This window comes from Hipposideros armiger, unplaced genomic scaffold (genome assembly GCF_001890085.2).
Source record: "Hipposideros armiger isolate ML-2016 unplaced genomic scaffold, ASM189008v1 scaffold_38, whole genome shotgun sequence".
NCBI lineage: Eukaryota > Metazoa > Chordata > Mammalia > Chiroptera > Hipposideridae > Hipposideros > Hipposideros armiger.
Window position 1 is genome coordinate 3,637,440 of NW_017731388.1, and position 23,234 is coordinate 3,660,673.

General features: G+C 50.6%; 1 protein-coding gene across 1 annotated transcript; it reads left to right on the forward strand.

The window, feature by feature from the left end:
- Positions 1-842: 842 nt before the first annotated feature.
- STK11IP (serine/threonine kinase 11 interacting protein) lies at positions 843-21,986 on the forward strand. Its single transcript, XM_019638157.1, has 25 exons — positions 843-929; positions 1,093-1,178; positions 8,441-8,646; positions 8,849-8,923; positions 9,152-9,247; positions 9,649-9,756; positions 9,874-9,945; positions 11,041-11,167; positions 11,437-11,540; positions 11,647-11,742; positions 12,000-12,041; positions 12,251-12,385; positions 12,564-12,648; positions 14,507-14,815; positions 14,974-15,179; positions 15,640-15,756; positions 15,846-16,023; positions 17,661-17,897; positions 18,028-18,131; positions 19,078-19,175; positions 19,267-19,445; positions 19,659-19,740; positions 19,943-20,013; positions 20,519-20,766; positions 21,585-21,986. Exons 2-25 carry the CDS (start codon positions 1,118-1,120, stop codon positions 21,732-21,734), a joined length of 3,186 nt encoding a protein of 1,061 aa, XP_019493702.1. The 5' UTR covers positions 843-929; positions 1,093-1,117; the 3' UTR covers positions 21,735-21,986.
- Positions 21,987-23,234: the final 1,248 nt, after the last annotated feature.

Sequence of the window (23,234 nt, forward strand, 5' to 3'; positions counted from 1 at the left end):
CACTTCATTAAAATAAAAAAAATCCAAAAAACCCCAAAACCAAACAAACAAACCCTCCCTGAGAACAAGAAATTGTTAAAAGACTTTTTTTTTTAAACTTAAATCTAGTTAGGTAGTATTTGACAGAGAGCCATCCAGGTGAAAGCTACAATGGGAACTTGGAACCAAGAAACTTTGGCAGTCTTGGCGCAATCGGTTACTAATTGAATGACCTTCGCAAGTAACCTAGCTTCTGTGAACCTGTTTTCTTTTTCAAACCCGGACAATAATAACTTTTAGATGCCGGAGTGATGAAACGAAGCACAGTAAAAACAAAGGACTAGGTATACATGGAGCGTTACCAATCACTAATGTGAGTACCTGATACTGCTGGAGGAAAAAAAAAACGAGTTTGTTAGAAGAGTAAGGAAAAAACGCCAAAGGAACCTCGGAAGTGGCACCTCCGCTAGGCTCAGGTCTTTCACACTTATCGAAAAACTCCTTGCTATGGTGGACACGCTCTCCTTCAGTTGGAAAAATGAGTGCTTTGGACGAGTCTTTTCCTAACAGCAAATTCAATCTCTCCAAACTTTGTTTCCCCGCCCAGTCTGCAAAAAACGAGACGGGTTTTCCTCACTGGCCCGGAGGGGCCGTGGCAGGCCCAACGAGCGTCCCAAGCTGTGAGGGGCCCCACCAAGGGGTGCGGATGGAAGGGGCCCAGCTCGGGGAGGAGGTCCGGGACCAAGCAGCTCGGACCGAAGGACCGCCTCCGTCCAAGCAAGCGGGCACCGCCCCCATCCGACACGTTTACAGGACTTAGGCGTGGCTTCCGGCAGCGGAGGCGTGCTTTCCGGTAGCATCTTCCGCTCCCTTTCTTTCCTGGGTGGGACTTCCTGTCTGTTATTGATAGGCGCCGGGCTGCAGATCTGGTGGGAGGACCGCACAGAAGGGTGAGTTTGGCTGACTAGGCCTTATGCTCCTCGAAAGGGCATCATGGAGGACGCTCTTCCTCACTCTCTTTCCTGCGTTTGTGTTCTCCCCGGGAGGCCTCCATTGGCCCGGAGTCCTGGTCCTACCACCTACCTGAGGCTCTTCCGCTTCCTTGTTCCACAGGCTCCGCCCCCGGCGTCCTGTGGCCATGACGACCGTCCCTCGGGACTCCCTGTTGTGGAAGCTCGCTGGGCTACTGCGGGAGTCCGGTGAGTGGACTTCTGGTTGAGCTGGTGCTGGAGCGAAGTAGTGGGTGCTTTCTACCTTTCAGAGACACGCCCCTTTAAGAGTCATGGAGTTGCAGCTGTTTACGGTCACGAGGGTTTGGGTGTCAATTCATGTCTTTGCTCCTCCGCGGTTTGCTTTGGTGCTGTTGCCTACAGTGTCCTTTGTCTTTGACAGCTAAACCTTAGCCTTCCTTCGAGGCCAAACTCTAGTGCCACTTCCTCGATGCTTTCTCTGATAGTCTCTCAGGAAAGTGATCATTACTTGGCTTTAAGCCCCTCGAGATCGGGGACTGGTCATAATCATTGTTGTGTGGCAAGGCACAGCATAGTTTAAAAGCACGATTTGAAGTCAGACGCACCTGACTTGGAATCCCAACTGTCTTTTAAACTTAACCAAATTTAATATTCTGAGCCTGTTTTTCTCACCAGCAAAGTGGCATGATTGTACTTAACTCAAAGTTTGTTGTGGGGACTAATTCTAATCCACATAAAGCATTTAGTACAGTGTTTGAATATGTAGTAAGTGCTCAAAATTAGGATAGCTATTGTTATAATCTCTTCCTTCAGTGTCTGGGCACAGTGGAATCAAGTAATACAATACGTGCTTGGCATTAGTTGCAGTAGAAACGCCTTGACTTTGAGATCAGACAGAAGTAGCTGCTTCCTACCAGCTATGTGATCTCAATCAAGATTCTTAACTTCTCTGAGCTTCAATTTCTGTATTTGTAAGAAGCGGTTAACAGTGCTTTTTAGGAGATTCTGATGAAGTCTAAATGATGTATCAGACTTGTCTGGCCCATATTACCCAATGAATGTTAGCTGCCCTTCCTCACTCTGCACTCCCATTGATCGTATCTGTGAAACCTCTCTTTATAGCAGTTAAAACTGGCTTGCATTATTAACTATGCACATGTCTTATCTCCTCTTCTAGACTGGGAGGCTCTTTGCGGGTGGGAGGAGTCCTTGAACCATGTCTGTATCTGTCCTCAGTGTCTGGTGCATAGAAAATCCTTCATGCAAGGTTATAGGATTTGTTTATTTATTCAGCAAAAATCTGACTTGGCTCCAGGGGTTAGGGATGATGGTGTGTGTGTGTGTGAGTGACTATAAAGAGGTAGCAGGAGGGAAATCCTTATGTAATGGAATAGTTTGGTATCTTGATTGTGGTGTTAGTTGCAGGAATCTACACATATGACAAAATGGCATAGGACTACATATATATACAGAGGGTGCCAAAAAATGGATACACATTTTAAGAAAGGAAAAAAACTGTATTAAAATTGTAATACTCAATATATACTGATAACAAAAGATGAATACAAGTCATGGTTGACTTCTGCAATTACAAGAGGTGCTCAAAGTGGTTACCATCAGCGTAATTTTAATAGAGTTTTCCTTTCTTAAAATGTGTATACATTTTTTGGGCACCCTATGTATATACATTGTGCCAATGCCAATTTTCTGGTTTTGATATTATACTATACATAAAATATAACCATTGGGGGAAACTGGGTGATGAAGGGTATAGGGGGACCCCTTTGTATTATTGCTGCAACATCCTTTGACTCTATCCTTATTTTTTCAAACAACTTAAAAATTCTCCATACCTACCTTGTAGTTGTACTTTTTTAGGTGCAGTGATGAATACCCAAGATGACCTAAGGAATGACAGTCTCATTGGAGAGAGCAGTTTTAACAAAGAGGGCAATAACAATATCTTACTTCTTTTTTTTTTTTTTTTTTTTTAAAGTTTTTTTTAGTGTCACTGGCCCTCATATGTGGGATNTAGTGCATTGTGTGGAGAACTTCAAAGTCCCCTCAGGTTGGGTGACCAACGCTGCTGCTGGGTCACTGGAATATTCTTATTTTGTTGCTTCCTTTTCAGTTGGCCATTCTCCGGCCCTGGCTTCTCTGATTTCACATTGAGCTTGGCTTCTGCCTTGCCAGAAGCTTTCCTTCTGTGTGTCTCCTGTTTAGTCTCTTCGGGAAGCAGGCTCTGATGGGCTGCTTGGTCACTGTCCAATGCGGAGTTCTCATGCTAGACTTCCTCCAATGCTGCTGGGTTGTCCCATACGTTTGATTTTCATGACTGGGCCAATTTCTGGGATCCTTTTGTGGCTATGTCTGGTAGCAGAGCCAAGAGACACAATGTGTGGTAACTTATGTAGAAAAAACTGCCTCTGACTACTCAGTGCTGGGACCATGGGCACCAGTCACATGGACTCTATTTTTGGAGGTAATAATCACACCTCTTCATTCTCTTCCATTTGCCCCTCTTTCCCACGCCATGAAGATATCTAGTTGATGAAACAACTAGATCTCCCAATTTCACCTGCCCACCCACAAACACAATTTCAAGTGTGAGATTTTCATTTTGGAGGAATCCTTAGGTCTCTGTCATCTGATCTACTGCAGGAGGCTGTAGCATCATAGTAGTGAGATCCTGATCCAGGACAATGGCTCATGTCTTAAAGATGCACTATTACTTCTGTTCCCCTGTGCACAACAGCGCAGGGGGAGGGGATTGCATGCTCCAAGGTAACAGAAACAAGCCAGCTTTGGACCAGGACGCTGAAGTCTGTAGTCTCCGGTAGCTGACTTTTGTCATTCTTGTATGAAGATATCCTCTCCTTTCTTTCCATCCCTGCTGCCTAAGCTAGTAACCAGCACACCTTTTCTTGCCCCTTTGATCACATGCATTTTGCAGAGGCTACCCCAGGGAACTTAGGGGCTTATGGGTGTCAGGGAAGCTACCAGTGGCAGCTGCTTACAACTCATTTCTCTCCTAACACATTATGGGTGTGGGGTGTGAAGCCTGAGGTGTATGAGTCCTGCATCTCTAGTACAAGATCCACTGCTGTGCTGGGAGGTCTTGGTCATGTGCTTGGAAGGTGCAGCTGTGCATTTAGGTGAAGTGATATTTTTTGGGGAAAAAATTCAGAGGAGTGTTTGTATGTTAAGAGCATGCTATCATATTGTAGCATTTCTCTGAGAAACACAATTTCATTCCTGGAAATAAGAAATTATGCAGTAGCAGGCTATACATATTACAATACTTTCTAAGGACAATTTTTTTTTTGAAATGACATTGCATACCTTTTTAAATAAAGTTCATTCTGTAAGAAGTGGACTTGAAGCTCAAACCTTGAAGAGTCTTTAGATTTAATTTTTAAAACAGTGGTTAGCTTTTCAATCCTTCTGGAATTTCATGTGCATGGTATGAAGGGAGGAACTTTAGTTTTTTTCCATCAGGTGGATAGGAGTTGTCTCAAAACTAATGACGAACTCATTATTTAAACGATTACACTTTATTGTGTATAGTAAAAATATTTCTATGTAGTCATGGTTATTTCTGTGTTTTTATTAATGTTTGTCTATCTCTGTGTCCATATCATAGTGCTTTGGTTACTGTGGCTTTATAGGACATTTTGCTATCTGGTGGGGCAAGGCCCCTAATAGTGCCTCTTGTTCTTTTTTTTCTTCAACATTCCTTGGCAGTGCTCATGTGTTTAGTCTTCCAGAAGAATTTTAGAATCAACTTGTCAAATTCCAAAATTTTCCCATTGGAATTTTGGAGGAAATTGTATTAAATTGACATCATTATAATATTGAATTATATTGAATAACTTTCTCATTAGGAACATGTTACATTTTCATTTACTTAAGTCATTTCTAATGTCATTATAGATCTGGCATATTTCTCAAAATGTTCTAGGTATATACTCTTTTTTTTTTTCTGTTGTGGTGAATGGGATAATTTTTTTTCCTTTTAGACTTTAATTTTTTGAAAAGATTTTGTCTTAGTCAAGGTTCTTATGGTAGCAATTTACAGAAATACACTCAAACTTAGGCCAAAAAAAAAAATTTCTTTGGAAGATGGCCAAGGCCTCCCCTGCAGGCAGAGGGCAGAAAGGGGAGTGGGCCTCACAAGAGGGCTGGAAAAAAGAATTGCTGTCTCCTGTTGCTGCTTTTCTCAGTGGATCTGTTTTTCTTTTTCTCTGTAGTTCAGTTTTCTTTGCTGCTCTCTGTCCCACTTTCACATTTCTGGGAAGCAAGGGGATGTAGAACAAATTTGGCTACAGGGGGTCACCCGTATGAACAGAGCAATTCTCAGAAAAACTCTGTGGTTTGGGGAGGCATCCCTGAAACAGGTTTCAAAATACTGCAACTTCAAAAGAATCTGTCTCTTCTTGCCTAAGAGGGTTAGAGTTGGCACTGACTGTTTGGGGAAAACCCTCCCTCCCTAGTTCCAGGTGATTTGATAAACAGGGACCGACAATCATCACGGTTATAGGATTAATAATTCAACAAAAATATATCAAGCCCTTACTCTTTTTTTTTTTTTNTCCTACACTGTTGCCGACGACTCACAGCAGCCCAGCTCCAGGTTGAGCTATTGTTCAGCATCTTAGCTGTAGAGGGCAGTGTCGCTGGCCCTCATATGTGGGATCTGAACCAGGGCCCTCTGGCGTCCAAAGCTAGCTCTTAACCAATGCGCCACTCAGCCGGCCCTCACAAGAATTCTTATAAGAGGGAGGCAGAAGAATGAAAGTTGGTAGTGAAAGATGTAAGGACAGAAGCAGAGATTGGAGTGATAGGATCATGAGCCAAGGGATGCCAGAAACCTCTTCATATTGCAAGAAGCAAGAACTGAATCTCGGGCTGGCAGAGTGGTTTAATTAGTTGAGTTGGCTTGGGAGCGCGAGTTCTGAGCAGCAGGGCTGCTGGGTTGGTTCCCACATGGGCCAATGACGCTGTGCCTTCTACAGCTAAGATGGTGAACAACAGCTCGACCTGGATAAAGCTGGGCTGCCATTAGTGGCCAGCGATGGTGTGGGAGACAGTAGGCTACAGTGGGCTGCAGTGGGCTGCCATGAGCTACTGTGAGCTACCGGTCCAATGGCTGGCGACCGATGGCCTCAGCCAGGAAGAGTGCAGTGATCATAATACCAACATGGGCCAGTGAAGCGACGACCTCCACAACTAGACTGAAGAACAAAAGGACAGCAACTTGTCTGTTCCCTTTCCCCCCCCGATTCCCCAAAGCTGTTCTCCTCCCCCAATTCCCCATTAAAAATCTTAAAAAAAAAAGAACTGATTCTCCCTTGGAGCCTCCAGAAGGAATCTGTGATAGGAACCTGTTAATTTGCGTGGCAAAGGGGACTTTGTAGGTGTGAATAAAGTTACTATAGACCTTAACAGGGGGTGGGGGTGACAAACATGAATTATCTGGTGGACCCAATATCATCACATGAGTCCTTTAAATACAGAGAACCTTTCCTGGCTGTTGGCAGAGAGCTGTGATGACAGAAGAAAGGTCAGAGAGGCGCAACATTGCTGGCTTTGAAGATGGAAATAGGAGGCCACAAGCCAAGGAATGCAGGCAACGTCTAGAAGCTGGAAAGGTAAAGAAATGATTCTCCCCTAGAGCCCCTGAAAGGAATGCAGCCCTCTTGTCACCTTGATTTTAGCCCAGCGAGACCCATGTTCGACTTCCAACCTACAGAATTGTAGGATTGTAAATCTGTGTTATTTTAAGCCACTGAGTTTGTAGTAATTTGTTATGGCAGCAATAGGAAACTAACCAGGAGTGACCAAAGGTGAAGTGGTGTCTGGGAAGAAGAAAAAGCTTTTTCTATAGTTCCTAATATAGCCTGCCTCATTCAGGAATTATGCAGTTTTAGCAGAAATGCAAACATTTATGCTAATCATTCTTTAGATCCAGCATGCCTGATAAAAGAATACATTCCTAAATGTCTGTACTAGTTTTTTCTTGGGAGTAGAATATGTACTGGATTGGGCAGCTAGGACAGTGTTTAGTGTATATAATGGTTCCCCTGGAAAACTGTGTTGAATGTATAAATGTATGTGATCAAGATAGGCTCTGGGGGGCATTGTAATCATTTAATTTTAAAGTGCTGTTTACCACATCTTCTCAAGGATTGCTTACCTTTATGTCTTCTATTTCTAGTTTATGATGGTCATAGCTCTATAAAATACAATGTTGAACTGTATTTTTTGATACTAGTAATAAAACTAAATCAATAAGTAAAAAGGATGTATAAAACCGTAGTAGGAGAAATAATTATTGTATGATGAAACTATTTTAAAATCAGAAGATAGATACTGTTTAGGATATATCACAGAAACTTTCAATTTACTTGATAAAAAGGTTTCTCAATGGTTGTTGGCCAATGCAGCACCAGGAAACTTTAATGCAAATTTTACCAAATGCATTTATCAAAAAGGGGCTTTGTTCATTTTTTTTCTTCTGCAAACAAATGTTATTACATTAACACTGAACATGTAACAAATTGGTTTGCCTGGACATTTAAAAACTATCAACATTAACCAGCCCTGCAACTAAAAACTCAACATATTTATCTCAAGATCTATCCCTAATACAAATTTATCTACACTAAGCCTGGAGAGAGAGTAAAAACAAAACCAAAATGTATCTGTAAAAGTAATAAGAATAACTTGATTGTTTTTATGATGGAAGTATTTTTCTTATTAATAAGACACTATTATCTTTCCTAACTGCTACTGCATGGATAGGAGTAATATTATAGCTGCTGGAGTATCATAGTGTTAAGAATATCTGCCTTGTGTGTCAGGCTTTCATCAGTTAGCTCTCTGTTTGGAAATGAAGTCACAAGGATAAAGTCAAATGTTGCAAATTCATGATGGGACTGTACCATAAAATCCAGGACATCCAAGATCCTGTGTATACTGTTGCATCTTTGTATCAGATGGCTCTCGTCTGCTAACCTGATTTGAATTGTNAAAAAAAAAAAGATAAAACATCCAGCCAACTTTTAATGTAAAATGAGTAATTATAGTGAAAAGTTGTGTATTGAGAAAGCCGCCTGGACAGGTGTCAGGCTGGGCAGAGTGGAAGGGGATGTGTTGGAAAATGAGGGAGCTGTGAACCAAGCTGACTCTGTTTCCAGCACTGTGAGTAGACCAGCCTTGGCTTTGAGATCGGAAGGGCAAAGAAAATTTAGAAAAGTCGGAGGCATGTCGTGAAGCAATCTCATGTATCCGGCTGAAGAGTCAGGACTTGTTTTTGAAGCTAGTGCTGCTGGAGACTTTTAAGGGAGGCGAAGATATAAAGTTTGATCCTGCAATGGAGAATCTACAATATAGATTGGAGTGGATGTATCCCGGGGTCACAAAGTCTCAGAATAAAGGGAAAGACCGTTTCCTTATGTCCTCCTTCCTGTCTGCCCCTCTCCCTGCAGGGGATGCGGTCCTGTCTGGCTGTAGCACACTGAGCCTGCTGACTGCCACACTGCAGCAGCTGAACCACGTATTTGAGCTGTACCTGGGGCCATGGAGCCCTGGCCAGACAGGCTTTGTGGCTCTGCCCTCCCACCCCACCGACTCCCCCGTGATCCTCCAGCTTCAGTTCCTCTTCGATGTGCTCCAGAAAACACTTTCACTCAAGGTTCTGGGGTGGGAATGGGGTAGGATGTACAAAAAGCCCAGGAGAAGAGTGGAGGCGGGGCTGGGGGTGTAGCCTGGGTGCAAGAAGTCTTCAGGACTCAGATCCAGAAGATGTGACAACTGCGGGTGGCTGTGCTGAGGAAGAGATGCCGAGGAAGGGGGGATGTGCCCGGCTTCACTGACCTGAATGGTTTTTCTTTTAGCTGGTCCATGTCCCTGGTCCTGGCCTCCCAGGGCCCATCAAGATTTTTCCCTTCAAGTCCCTTCGGCAGCTGGAGGTATGGGGTGTTGGGGGATGTTGTTGGTGCACAAAACCCAGCTTGAGGGAGCCTTTTGGGGGATGGGAAAAGAGAGATGGCCTCTTTTGGTGGGGGTGTGGAGGCACCAGGCCTGAGAGTACCCATTGCTCTGCAGTAATGTGGCGTCCACTCTCTTTTCCATTTACTGCTTCCCTGAACCATAGTTGACTTTATCATCTTTTCCCTTCTTCACTTCCTTTGCCCCAGCTCCGAGGTGTCCCTGTTCACTGCCTCCATGGCCTCCGTGGCGTCTATTCCCAGCTGGAGACCCTGATTTGCAGCAGAAGCATCCAGGCATTAGAAGTAAGGCAGATGGGGGGGGGGTGAGCCCAGATGCCTTGTCCTGAGGGACTCAGAGGACCAAGCTCTGATGTTCCCCCTTGCCCGCAGCCTTCCCTGTCTCTGCCTCCCACCTGCCCCTGGACTGGGTACTTGCTCCCTCCGCGGTGCTCCCATGGCATTCTGTACCTGTCCATATGTGTACAGTCACACCTACCATATTGTATTAAATGTTCTCCTGCCTGCCTCCTCACTCTCCCCACAGTGAACTCCTTCGGGACGGGGACGGGGCTCTGGGCTTTCATTAAGTCTGCATCTTCAGACCGAGCTCAGTATATAAAGAATAAATGAATAGCTGGGCCATAGAGTGAGGCCTTGGTGTGGGGAAGAGGGGAGAGTGGAGGTGACCGAGCACCTTGTCTCAGGAGCTCCTGTCAGCCTGTGGTGGCGACCTCTGCTCTGCCCTGCCCTGGTTGGCTCTGCTTTCTGCCAACTTCAGCTACAATGCACTGACTGCCTTAGACAGCTCCCTGGTGAGTGACTCCGAGGGAAGGGGTTTGGCGAACGACAGGGATAGGCCCTTCGGGAGGGGGGCCAGCTGGCTGCCTGGGGGTATCCGATCCTCTGCTTCCTCTTCCCACCCACCCCAGCGTCTCTTGTCAGCTCTGCGCTCCTTGAACCTGAGCCACAATCAACTCCAGGACTGCAAGGGCTTCCTGATGGTGAGTATGAGTGGCCTGGCTGGGGCTGGCGCCACTTGGGCCCTTGATCATTCTGGTCTGACCCTCTCCCCTGGGCCCGCTTATGCTCCCACCTGCTTTTTCCGCTGGTGGAGTCACCTCTTGGGAGGCAGTGCAGTTTGGGGGCTCAGGCTCAGCATAAGACAAACCAGTGTTTAAATCTCAGCTCCTAATCCCTGTGTGACTTGGGACGAATTAGGTAACCTCTTGGTCTCTTCACCGATAAAGTGGAAATCGTAGGAGTACTTGCTTTTATAGTATTAAAACGATTGTGATGAGCACCTGATGCTACTTAGCCCAGTGCTTAGCCCAGAGCAGGGCCGCCCTTGTGAAGGTGATGAAGAATCCTTCTCCCATGTCACCCTGTCAGTGGTAAGCAAGCTAGACACTAGTTAAAGTGGTAAAAACAGATTTTAATAATAATGAAGTATTGCCGTAGCTTATTAAGAAATAAACTATTGTGATACTTAATCAGTAGTAAAACTACTTGAATCAGTAATAAGCTATTCAGCATGAACTGAACTCAAGTTCCATTAGTACAGAGATAACTGGATATGTTAAAGTGCGAGTGAAGGGGTGGGAAGGGGAACAGCGGGGGCTTGACCCGATTCTCTCCTTGACCAAACTCTGGTCAGGTTCCTCTGAAGTCAGGAAGTGGAAATTTACCAAAAGTGGGAAGGACACATTGGTCCATGTGAAACCAACCCATCTAGGTTTGCTAACTGGTGCTTACCAAAGTTAGGCCCCTACCCTCCCACAGAGGCTGGGAGACAGGGGCCCTGTCTTCAGGTGTTGTCTGGAACAAACCCAATTCTTCTGGCAACCTTGAGTTTCCCAAGGCAGGAATGTAAGGGAGCTGGAGTTGCCATCCTAGGGATGTGGGCTTGAGCTGTTAGGAACTACGCTAGTATTTGGTCAAGTCTTTTCACGTGGGGGAGTGGAGGAGTAGATGCAATTGTGCTGAGAGTCTGCAGTCTTCATGGGCCAAGGTGGAGTCACAGTCGAGACGAGGGCTCAGAGGAGCCTGGCTGGACTTTGGTCAAGGAGAGACCCTTTGTCACCCCCCTCCTCCCCCAGGACTTGTCTGAGCTCTCCCATCTGGACATCTCCTACAATCACCTGTATTTGGTGCCAAGAATGGGACCCTCAGGGCCTGCTCTGGGGACCCTGATACTGCGAGGCAATGAGCTCCGAAGCCTGCATGGTGAGTGGAGGAGTGTGGAGGGGGGCAGAGAGTAGGGGAGGGGCGGGCCAACGTGGAAGGGATGGGGGCAGTGTGTCACTCAGGGAGGCAGTGTGCCCCAGGATCCATGTGCCGCTAGAGCCTCATGCCGGCTGACGGGCAGCTCGGAGGTGCCCAGGACTGTCTCCTTACTGCACCCTCCCCTGGACCCCACCCCCTTGATCCTGTGCCACCCCCGCCACCCTCTCTCTCACTCACATGCCCTGCCTCCCTTTTTGCCTCCGCCCCAGGCCTGGAGCAGCTGAGGAACCTGCGGCACCTGGATGTGGCATTCAACCTGCTGGAAGAGCACAGACAGCTGTCACCACTGTGGCCGCTGGCTGAGCTGCGAAAGGTGAGACTCGGGTGCTTCAAAGACCTGGGAGCCAGCTTTGCACCTGTCCCTCCTTCGTCCCACAGGGAGGCCCAAGGCCCACCTCAGTCTCCTTCCTGCCCTGCAGCTCTACCTGGAGGGGAACCCTTTGTGGTTTCACCCTGCACACCGAGTGGCCACCGCCCAGTACTTGTCACCCCGAGTCAGGGATGCTGTTCCCGGGGTGAGTGATCCTCTCGTGTGTGCTCTGCCATCCCTGTCCTTACCAGCCCCACCCCGGCCCTGCACCTCTTGCCTCTCCCCACCCCCTCCTCAGTGAGGGGCCCAGCCTGGACCCCCTGCTTATGATGCTATTACCGTCTGCTCAGCCTGACTGTCCTTATAGGCCTAGGAGGGCTTCCGCCCCGGCGTGGAGCCCCCCAGGCCATGCGCTCCACCACCAACACTGCCACCCCCCCTCGCCCCTTTATCTTTGCTCAGTTCCTTCTTGATGGAAAAGTCTTGTCACTGACTGATTTTCAGGTTAGTGTGGTGGGGAGTGACCGGAGTGGGACAGCAAGGACTAATTTGGGAGGACGTGAAGGGAGGCTGCTATCTGAGGGAAACGGGTTTCCGGGGTAAGGGTTTTCCTGGTCAGCTGGAGAGTAGATCCTGTCTGTCAGCGAGCTTGGGCAGGGCAGAGGTGCTCTTTTGGCTCCAAGCTCTTTCTCCTTTCTGTTGTCACACACCAGACCTCCACATCCTCAGAGGCCCCGCCTCTGTCCTGCCCAGTGGGGAGTACCACTGAAACCTCAGGTGGCGCCGACTTGAGTGACAGCGTCTCCTCAGGGGGCGTTGTAGCCCGGCCGCCACTTCGTAAGGTTAAGGTAAAGGTGTCCTAGGCTGCCCTGGGCCTGGGGGCTCCGGGTTGTCGATGGACTGAGAATAGTAAGGCCTTACCCTTGCTGTGGGTGGGGTGGTTTCCGTTAGATCGGGTGGGCAGCCACGGAGGGCTGAGTGGGAGGCCTGACTTTCATACAACGTCCTCCGTCTACCCAAACTCAGAGCCGAGTCCGTGTGAGGCGGGCAAGTATCTCCGAACCCAGTGATGCAGACCCAGAGCCCCGGGCGCTGGGCCCCTCCCCCGCTGGTGAGTCAGCCCCGCCCCCGAGCCTCCCTCGCCCCAGCCAGTGCTACCCAATCTGGTTAGGAAGAATTTTATTTTTGGTGGAGTGGAACTTTGTAGAGTGCCTCCTGGTCTTTCCTCTTTCCTTTCAGTTTGGGGAGAGAAGAAGAGACAGCCTCTGTGCGGCATTTTCCAAAATGTTTTACAAGGAACATTAATTTTGTGAGGTGTCAAAAGGATTCCGTGGCCGGATATGTTTGGGAGATGCTAGGTTAAACAAAGAGGCGTCCCTCTCCAGGAGACTGTAGGACCTTAAATGTGCTACCATGTATGAGGTATGATCAAACAAAACGGTGAATGTTTTAAGTAAAAAAAAAAAAAAAGTATTACGTTGAGACACATTGCCATTAATCCCTCTCAAAATACTCCCCCTCACTTCAAACACACTTATCTCATCATTCTTGCCACTTTCTGAAACAGTTCTGGAAATTCTCTTTCGTGAGTGTCTTCAGTTGTGCTGTTGTGGCTGCCTCCATGTCCTGAATCATTTTGACTTTGGGGAAGAGCCAGAAGTCGCACGGTGCCAGATCCTGTGAGGAAGGTGGATGAGGACACACCGTAATGTTTCTATTTGACAGAAATTGCCGTACCAGAAGCGATGTGTGACACGGAGCCTTTCCATTGTGATCACAAAATACGGTGAATGCTGCTGCCGAGTGGCAGTCAACGGAAAGGCAGGGATTTTCAATATGGGAAGTGGCACGTCTAACCTTAGTAACAGTGTGTGACAAGTTTCAGCTTGTTTGGTGCAGTCGGGTGTGAGCTATGGTTGAGAGAAGATGTATTTTTATTTTTTTTATTAGTTTCAGGTATACAAAACAATATAATAGTTATACATTTCACCCCTCACAAAGTGATTACCCCTCTCCCCCAATCTATTGCCCTTCTGACATTGTATGTGTCTATTACAATTCCATTGACTCTATTTCCTCTACTAGACTTCATATCCCATGGCTATATATATGTTAAATTATAATTGACATACAGTATTATTCAGCTTCAGCTTCAGGTGTAGAGTGCAGTGGTCAAGCCTCTACCCCATCCATGAAGTGGTCTCCCTAACAAGACGTGTTCATCTGACACACTATAAAATATTTACAACATTATTGATTATATTCCCCAAACTGTCTTTCGTATCCCTGTGGCAATATTGTAGTTACCAATTTATGCTGTCTAATCCCTTCCCCTTCTCCCTCATCCCCACCCCTCTCCCAGAGAAGGTGTGTTTTAAAGTGTGCCATAAATCATCCTTCATTGTGTCAGCGCTCCGTGTCACACATCGCTTCTGGTATATGTCAATTTCTGTCAAAAATATTATGGTGTGTCCTCATCATCCACCTTATTCACCAGATCTGGCACCGTGCAACTTCTGGCTCTTCCCCAAAGTCAAAATGATTCAGGACAATGAGGCAGCCACGACAACACAACTAAAGAGACTCACGAAAGAGAACTTCCAGAACTGCTTCAGAAAGTGGCAAGAACAATGGGATAAGTGTGTTTGAAGCGAGGGGGAGTATTTTGAGGCGGATTCATGGCAATGTGTCTTTAATGCATTTTTTTTGTTGTTGTTTAAACATTCACCGTATTGTCTGATGACACCTCGTGGTGCAAATTTCCCAGAGCAGCATGTGAAGTGCAGTTGTGAATTGCATGTGACCTCAGCGTTCTGTAGAACACACTTAGGGACGTGCTGCTGAGGGATAGCCTTTAGCCTCTGACCCCCACCCAGTTACACACGCTTCTGCTTCACCCTGAGGAGCAGTCACAGGTGGGGTGGTGGTGAGGGTGTGGGTTGGCTAAGCTGTGTGCTCCCCCTTTCCAGGACTTTTTATGCAGCAGCATCGGGAACTTGAACTCATGAACAGCTTCCGGGAACAGTTTGGCCATGATTGGCTGCAGTACAGGAATCACCTGGAGACCTCAGGGACCCCCGTTTTGGCTGCCTCCAAGACCCCTGCCCTCAGCACACTGTCCCCGGGCACCCTGACCCCGGAGACTATGCCTAGCCCCCCAACTGGCCCTCTGCCCCCAGAGAGTGAGTCACCACAGGAAATGGCAGAGGAGATCAGGGTGGGGCCGGAGCCCCAGGAGGAAGAGGAGGAGGAGGAGCAGGAGCAGAATGAAGTGGAAGGTGAGCGCTCAGTGGCCCAGCTGCAGTGTGTTTGGGAGAGTTAGGAAAACCCAGGAGTGGGGGCGCTGACCCCTTGTGGATGGAGGCCCGCCCCATGGGAGGGCAGACTCTGGGTACCTTTCGCTTCTTACAGGGTCCCTCTCTTGGTCTCTCCTCAGCGGAGCTCTGTCGCCCCATATTGGTGTGTCCCCTGGAGGGTCCCCAAGGTGTGCGGGGCAGGCAGTGCTTTCTCCGGGTCACTTCCAGCCACCTGTTTGAGGTGGAACTCCAAGCAGCTCGAACCCTGGAACGGCTTGAGCTCCAGAGTCTGGAGGCAGCCGAGATCGAGTCCGAGACCCAAGCCCAGAGGGAACCAGGGCCCGAGGTGAGTGTGGGCGTGAGGGTTCTGGAAGAGGTGCTGGGCTGGTTTCAGGAGTCAGCTCTGACAACACAGCTCTTGGGAGCTTGGTACAGGCTGTGTGTTCGAAGCAAGGGGTGGTATTTTGAGGGGGACTAGTGGCAATGTGTCTTTTACTGTCATACATTTGTTTTTTTGTTTAAACAATCACCGTATTGTTTGATCACACCTCATATTGCAAATTTCCCAAGGCAGCATATGATGTGCACTTGTGAAATGCACGCGACTTCACTGGCACTGAGGATGGAGCTGGGGGGGGCAATGGTGGCCCCAGGCGGCTTGGGAGGCGGGTCCAGGAAAGGAGCCTCTGGGCCAGAGTGCAGGTGTCGGCAAAAGCTTTTTAACGGAGTGCAGAGCTATTGTTTCCCTCTGTGCTGTCAGTATACCCTAATCCTTGTGCCCTTTTCCTGGTCCGCTCTTCCCGCAGGGCTCAGAGCTGCCCTCTGGGGCCCTCGTCCTCACTCTGCGCTTCTCTTACATTTGCCCGGAACGGCACTTACGTCGCTATGTGGTGCTGGAGTCTGATGCCCAAGCAGCTGTCCAGGTGATGGGGCCCAGGAGGCTGGTGGGCGGTAGGCAGCCTGGGGTCGGGGTCCACCTGCTCACAGCTGCGCCCGGCCCGCCCTGTCTCAGGAGCTGCTTGCTGTGTTGACCCCAGCAGTCACCACGGATCAGCCTCAGCTTGGGGACTCGAGGGACCCGCCAGGGGGCAGACTCCAGTGTCTACGTTGTGGCCACGAGTTCAAGCCAGTAGAGACCAGGTTGGGACTGGACAGCGAGGAAAGCTGGAGGCCTCTGTTCCAAAATACAGGTACAAGCCCTGCCTGGATCTCCTTGCCTCGTGCACCTCCTGCCATTTCAGGGAAAATGGCTTTGCGGGTGGGAGTGGGACGGGGACCCCCTAGGGAAGAAAGGAGACCAGCTTTCAGCCTGGAGGAAAAATAAAACCATCTGCCTGCTGCATTTGCAAAATAAATAAATAAATAAAAGCAGAAGAAATTATATCCGTTTTTCCCCCTTCTAAAAGTCAGGAAATACAATCTCTGTAACCGTTTAAATGTACTCATTATTTTTTCATAACTTGAAGGCTTTTCCCCTTTTTTGGCTAATGTTTCAGAAACTGCATAAAACCTAATGAGCCCTCAGTGCACTATCGGGCTGTCGCGCTGCCCACTGAGCGCGTTTGGCTGTTGAGTACGGTGCCTTGGGAGTTGGCTTAGATTGTCCTTCCTGACTGACCTTGGAGGCATCGCTTCACTTTCTGTTCTTTAAAAAGAGAGCATTTTCCACTGTACACCAGTCAAAAAGCTGTGTCTTTGAAGACATTGAAGAAGAAAGAAATGTCCTTGATAACACCCATGTTGAAATGCATGCTTTTTATGAGTCCTTTCCCCCTTGGCGGCAGCTGGAGTAGGGGTTTACATTTTATTCAGAAAATGGACCCGTCTCTGGCCCCCGCCCTGAACCTGCCCAGGTAGCACCAGGCCCCCGAAGCTCAGCAGGCAATGCGTGCAGTGGAAATAGCCCCCCTTCCTCCCAGACTCTGTACTCCATGGGTCATGTGGCCGCTGGGGGTTCCTTCAGTGGTGGCATCATTAATGACATTCCTGTGTGCTCCTTTTGCCTTCTGTTTGAGCCTTGGCTGCCTCGTCAGAACAAAGATGAGACTGAGTTCGCCCCATGGTGCTATTAGATTTAAATGTGACAGAAAGGCACCAGGCGCAGGGCCAGGCACGAAACAACATTGCCGCCACCCCCAGCTCTGCGGTCTTCGGAGGGTGCGCCAGTTGTTTCATCTTTCCTTTCCTTATTTGTAAAATATGATAGGGAGATTTTGACACTGTTGTCAGAGTCTAGCATATGCCCAGCACGCTGTAGCTGCCCAAACAGTGTTTCTTGTCTCGTTGCTGATCTGTCCTGGCTTCTTTACCTGCTTCCAGTCTCTCATCCTGGCAACCCTATAGAATAGACACTGTCATCGTCCCCGTTTTACAGATGAGGAACCAGGCACAGAGAGCTTAGGTGACTTGTTACTGTTGCTTAGATGACTGTCTTTAAATGATGGAGCTGGAATTGGACCCAGTCTGTTGATTTGGGGTTTTCAGACATTGCTGGTAGAGCATGGAAGTACATGATCAGCCCCAGGCTGCGGGCGGGGACCCGAGCTGGGCCTGGTTGAGTTTGGCCCTTTCTGAGAAGGCCTGAAATGAGAAGGTGGGGTGCGTTTTGAGGTGGTTGTGGGCCATGGGTCCCAGTTTGCTTGTCCCTCCCTGGGGTGGGGACTAGTTGGTTAGCCGCTAGGTCTGCCGAGGGAGGCGGGTGGGTAGTGTATGAAGCCGGAGATGTGAGCCTAGGTGATCTTGAGAGTGGGTGGGGAGCATGAATGTGGAGGGGGGTCGAGGTGTTGTGTGTGGGGTTCATGGAGACTCTGCTCATCCCTCTCTCCAGAATCCCCTGCTGTGTGTCCAAACTGTGGAAGTGACCACGTGGTTCTCCTGGCTCTGTCCGTGGGCGCCCCCAACGTGGAGCAGAGACAGGAGGAGCAGCCGCCAGCTCCCTCCCAGTCACCCAGCACTGTTCGTGACCCTCCTGGCCACAGTGACCACAGTGACCAGAGCAGCAGGGCCGACAGTGCCCCTTCTCAGGCACCGGTCACAGACCACCACCGGTGGAGCCTCAGTCCCCGTGAGTATAGGTGAAACGACAGAGGGATGGTGTTGGGGAGGGAAGGGGCACTCATGGGGGCCGGGGAGGGGTGGGGGTGAGTGGAGCCATGGCAGCCAGGGCAGGCTGATGGCCCACTGCTTGTCCCCAGTCCCTGAGCGCTCTGGCCTCCGCTCCGTGGACCACCGGCTCCGGCTCTTCCTGGACGTGGAGGTGTTCACCGATGCCCAGGAGGAGTTCCAGTGCTGCGTCAAGGTCTGTGCCAGCCCAGCACTGCCCCGCGCCTCTGAGCACGGACCTCAGTTCTTCCTTCACCACGGCCGTGTGCTACCCACCGTGCAGAGCGTAGCGTCAGTGAGAGTGCGAGTCTCTAAGCTGCGTAGCACAGCACCTAGCACTCCTGTGGTACTCCTGTCATTAATGGCACTCCTGTCATTATTACAAATACACGATGTTATCGCACCTTCTCTGCAGAGCATCTAGCTTATGCTAGACACTATGGATCTGCCATTGATTTTATATTCTGGTGTGAGCAACAGACAGCGATCATGTGATGTGAAGGACTGGAGTCAGACTAAGGCCCTAGAAGGGCATCTGATCCTCCTGAGTGGGCCAGGGAAGCTGCCCTTCCTGGGGAGGTGATGGCTCAGCGGGGTCCTGAAGGATGAGTTACGGAGGAGGGAGGGAGGAAAAGGATGTTGTAGGAAAAGGAAGCAGCATGTGCCTGGAGGCCTGAGAGGAGCTAGTGGTGAGAAGTGCCCGCTATGGGGGCAGCCAGCATGGGGGTGGGGATCAGGGGGAGTGTCCCGAGACGAGTGTGAACAGGCAGGCAAGTGCCAGTTCAGGAGCAACCTCGTATGTCTGCCAAGGAGTTTGGACTTGATCCCAAGGGCCGTGGGAGCCACAGAAGGGTTGGGAGCAGGGGAGCGGCAGTCAGTTTTGTGTTTCAGAACAGTCAGTCTGGCAGTGTGGAGGGTGGATTGGAGGGGACAAGATGACAGGTAGGGAGACCTGCTGAGAGCCTGCTGCAGCCCGAGGCTGGCGGGGGCTGTGGGATGGAGCACGACAGCTGACGGAGAGGCTGGGATGGATGCGCTGTGGGGACGGGCAGGCCGGAGGTGCGGTCACAGTAACTCAGCGCTTGGTCTGGCAGCTGCCTCCCTGGTCCTCTTGTTTCTCATCAACTTCCTCTTCTCCTTAGGTGCCACTGGTATTGGCAGGCCACCCTGGGGAGTGTCTATGTCTCGTGGTTGTGTCTGACCACAGGCTTTATGTGCTGAAGGTGACAGGGGAGATCTGGTGAGTGAGTGGGGCTGCGGCCAGGGCTCCCCTGTGGGTCTCACTCCCCTCTCACTCTCTCCTGCCACTCCGCCCCTCCTCCTCTCCACAGCGGGCCTCCAGCGAGCTGGCTCCAGCCCGCCCTGGCTGTCCCCCTGCAGGACCTGAGTTGTATAGAGCTGGGCCTGGCAGGACAGAGCCTGCGGCTGGAGTGGGCGGCTGGGGCAGGCAGCTGTGTCCTGCTGCCCCGAGATGCCAAGCATTGCCGGGCCTTCCTAGAGGAGCTCACTGGTGAGAGGGGGGAGGGAGAGGCAGGGAGGGCGGGCCAGGGCGGTCACAGCCCCCGTGTCTGGCACCTGCAGTAGAGAAAGCCAGGCAGTGGAACTCAATCCTCGGAGAAGTTTCTGAAATCTAGAAACTCGGAGAATGGGAAGGTGTTGAGAGGCGGAGAGGCTGGGAAAGGAGGTGGTCATGAAGGCTTCCTGTCTGGCTGGCTCTGTCCAGATGTCTTGCAGTCTCTGCCCCCAACGTGGAGGAGTAGTGTCAGCACCTTGGAGGAGGAGGTGACCCCGAAGCACCGACTCTGGTGAGTCAGGGAGGCTGAGGCCGGGGTTGGCGTCCAGATGGCCACTCTCAGAGCACAGGCCCTCCCTCCACAAGCCCTAGCCACGGGCGGTCCCGTAGCACGTGGGCTGCTCACGTATCCTCAGGCCCACAGGCCTGGTCCTTCCTCCGCTCTCCCGCCTCAGAGGACTTCCCACCCCTCGCTGATCACTCCTTTCCCCCAGGCCGCTGCTGGAAAGAGACGCTTCCTCAGAGCCTCCCCGGTTTTTCTACCTCCGGGTGTTCCTGGTGGAAGGTGAGGGCTCCGTACCCCTCTTGCCCCATTCCACTGGCCTGGCCGCCAGTGCCTCTGTGTGCCCTTGTAGCATTTCCCAGGCCCTGGAGTCTGGACTTCCTCTCACTCATGGGCTTCCCAACAGACCCCCTCAGTGTTCCCAGCCTCTCCGGGTAGGGCTGGGAGGTGCCCTGGGTCTCAGGTGCCCAGAGACCTCAGCTCTGGGGCCCAGGCTTTCTGTGAAGTGGAGCCGATTGGCTGGGTCTGCTCCCCCTCATCCTGTTGGAGAAGGCGAGAGCAGATCCTTCTTTCTGAGAGGGCTGGGTGGTGGGGCAGGTTTCCTTTGTCTTGGGCCTCAGCTTTTGGGGGCTAGAGATCTCTGGAGTTTGGACAAGGGAGGGCAGCTTTGGGGCCACCTCAGTGTGGTTCACACGTCTTCTCCCACGCAGCACTGGAACGCTTCCCCAGCGTCTGGTGTCCTCCACGGCTTGCCGCTCTGGGCCTCACCCTGGCTCTTTTCCTCCAGGCCCTGCTACCTGCCCTGTGTCGCTGTTGCTGACTCCATCCACCCTATACCTGTTAGATGAGGACCTTGTAGGGTCCCAGGCAGAGGCCCCTCTTCCAGCAGCATCTGGTGAAGCCTCTGAGAAGGCCCCGCCCCCGGGGCCAGGCCCTTCCTTGTGTGTCAGGGAGCAGCAGCCGCTCAGCAGCCTGAGCTCGGTGCTGCTGTATCGCACGGCCCCGGAGGATCTGCGGCTGGTCTTCTACGATGAGGTGTGTGTGTGTGTGTGTGTGTGTGTGTGTGTGTGTGTGTGTGTGTGTGTGTGTGTGTGTGTGTGTGTGTGTGTGACAGAGAGAGACAGAGAGGTCTTGAGTAGGTATGTTGGAGAGAGATGGGGCAGAGGTGTTTTGTCGAGTGGGAGGGAATTAGCAAGATTGGGAATTTTGACAGCATGGAACTTGCCTTGGACAGTCAGGTGGTGAGGACACAGAAGTAGGGTGCAAGGACCTGGGAGGTTCGCTGGGTTTGGACAGCAGTAAGTAGAGGGAAGGCCGCTTTGGCTGTGAACACACCCTGGACTTGGAGCCGAGCCTTGTGTTAGCTGGGCAGCCTTGATTGAAGCCCCCGACTGTTGCTGCTTTGGGTTTATGTTTGATTGGGCCCTTGTGCGAGCCTTTTGACCTTTACAACCTGCATGTGAGGAGGGACTCTTATTAATCCTATTACAGATGAGGAGACTGAGGTTTGGGGATGTTAACCAACTTGCCCAGGTCACAAGTGGTAGAGCCAGGAACAGCCCCAAGCAGCTCCTTGGGATTGACTCCAGAACTTACATTCTGGAAAACAGGGCAGATGAAAGAAACAAGATAGTAAATGTGAAAGCCCTGCGGGGGACTTCAGTAAGTGTTGATGGGGTTCTGTTTAAAAAGTCAGGTTCTTTGGTGGGGAGTGACACAGGCTTGGGAAAGGAAAGAGGCCATGAGCCAGGGAGGGACAGTGGGTCCTCCCTGAAAACTGCCCCCCCAACCTCTCGTCCCCCCGCTCTGGTGTGGCCCTCTGGGTCTCATCTCACCACTGCTTGGTCTGCCAGGTGTCCCGGCTGGAGAGTTTTTGGGCACTCCGTGTTGTGTGTCTGGAGCAGCTGACGGCCCTGCTGGCCTGGATCCGGGAGCCCTGGGAACAATTGTTTTCCATCAGACTCCGAACTGTGACCCAAGATGCTCTAGACCTTGACCGCTGAGTCGTCCGCACTGACCCTACCCCTGGCCTCGGGAGCCATGGTTACAGATGTTCTGTCTGCAGACTCTGGCTGTGGACTTCAGCCTTTGGGCTCCGGCCAGTGAGGCCCCAAATGATGCACGGCCCAAGGGAAGGGCCTCTGGATGATCTGGCCCGAGGGGACAGGCTCAGTGGTCAGTAGGAATGTTTCTCCAGCACTTTCTTCTCAGGTATCAATAAAGCTGTTTCCATGTTAGATGCCATGGACATATTAGATGTGTCAGTCGTGAGGCCTGTGGTTCTTGTACCTCTTCTGACAGAACTGCCCCACCTGTAGCCCAGTGGGCAGCCCAAGCAGCCTTGTTTGTACCGTGAGATCGTATCTCCACCCCTACTCTGCCCCCACCGATAGGATCAAGTAGGACTCCTGAACTCATGGACACCAGTCCTCAGCCAGCAGCACCTGTCATGTGGCCCAGCATGGAAATCACCGCATAACGAATAGCTGGGCCAGTTAGAGTCTCACTCTCGAATTTCATTTGGGAACTAATGAGGACCTGAGGCCGCTGGCAGTGGCCACTGAGTAGGAGAGGGTGACTGGGAGGGGGTGTGGAGTTGGGGTTGGCCCCTGTTGGTTTCTGCTCCTGCCTTCTCTCTGCACTGCCTCACTCAGCCCGTGGGCCTCGCTGGGTTGACCCCTCTCCTTTACCTCTGTCTCCATGGCCGGGGTGATTGGCTCTGGAATGCTCATGGGGCCCATTTGGCCTACAAAGGCCTAGCCCTGGCATTTGCTGAAGCAGCTAAGAGAGGCAGGTTTCCCCCATGAGGGTTGCTGACCCCGAGGGGAGAGCTTCCCTGGAACTGGCAGAGAGAGGAAGACAGAGCCGAGAGGGGGGGTAAGCAGGGACAGGTGCTATTGGTGTCTTTGGAGTCCCTGGTCCAATTGTGCCTGGAGGCAGATGCCCCTGGAATTTTAGGTCATGTGAGCTAAAGGAGACCCTTCCTTTTTAATTTTTGGCTTAAGCTAATTTGAGCCAAATATAAATAATCCTACACTTGTCCAGGACAGGCGGGCCCAGATGCCCTACATCCGAAGGTTCTCTTTCCTCCAGAGTGTGATGGGATGTTAGGTGACGTATTAATTCATGGGTGATTCTCACCCCTCCCAGCTGAACTGGAGAGAACAAAGATGCTGGATCTTTAGGTTTCCAGTGACAGGGATGAGCTGTAAGAAGAGTTTGGAATGGGACCATACATAGATAAGGACTTGGGAGAGTGGAGAGGAGGGTTTTTAGAGGAGAGCATTAGAAGCAGTGTAGGAGCTATTCCCTTGATACTGTGGGGCTCTCAGGGTGGGGGGGCCCAGTGCCTTGCTCCCTGTTTCAAAGGACCTGGTAGGATACGGATGGTGACAGTTGCTCAAGTTTCTCTTGCCTGGAAGTGGAGGTGGCCCAGAGGTCTTCTGTGGGCTCTGGAAGTCAGCTGAGAGCGTGCTGGAGAGGGCTGGGGTCACTGCAGGAGG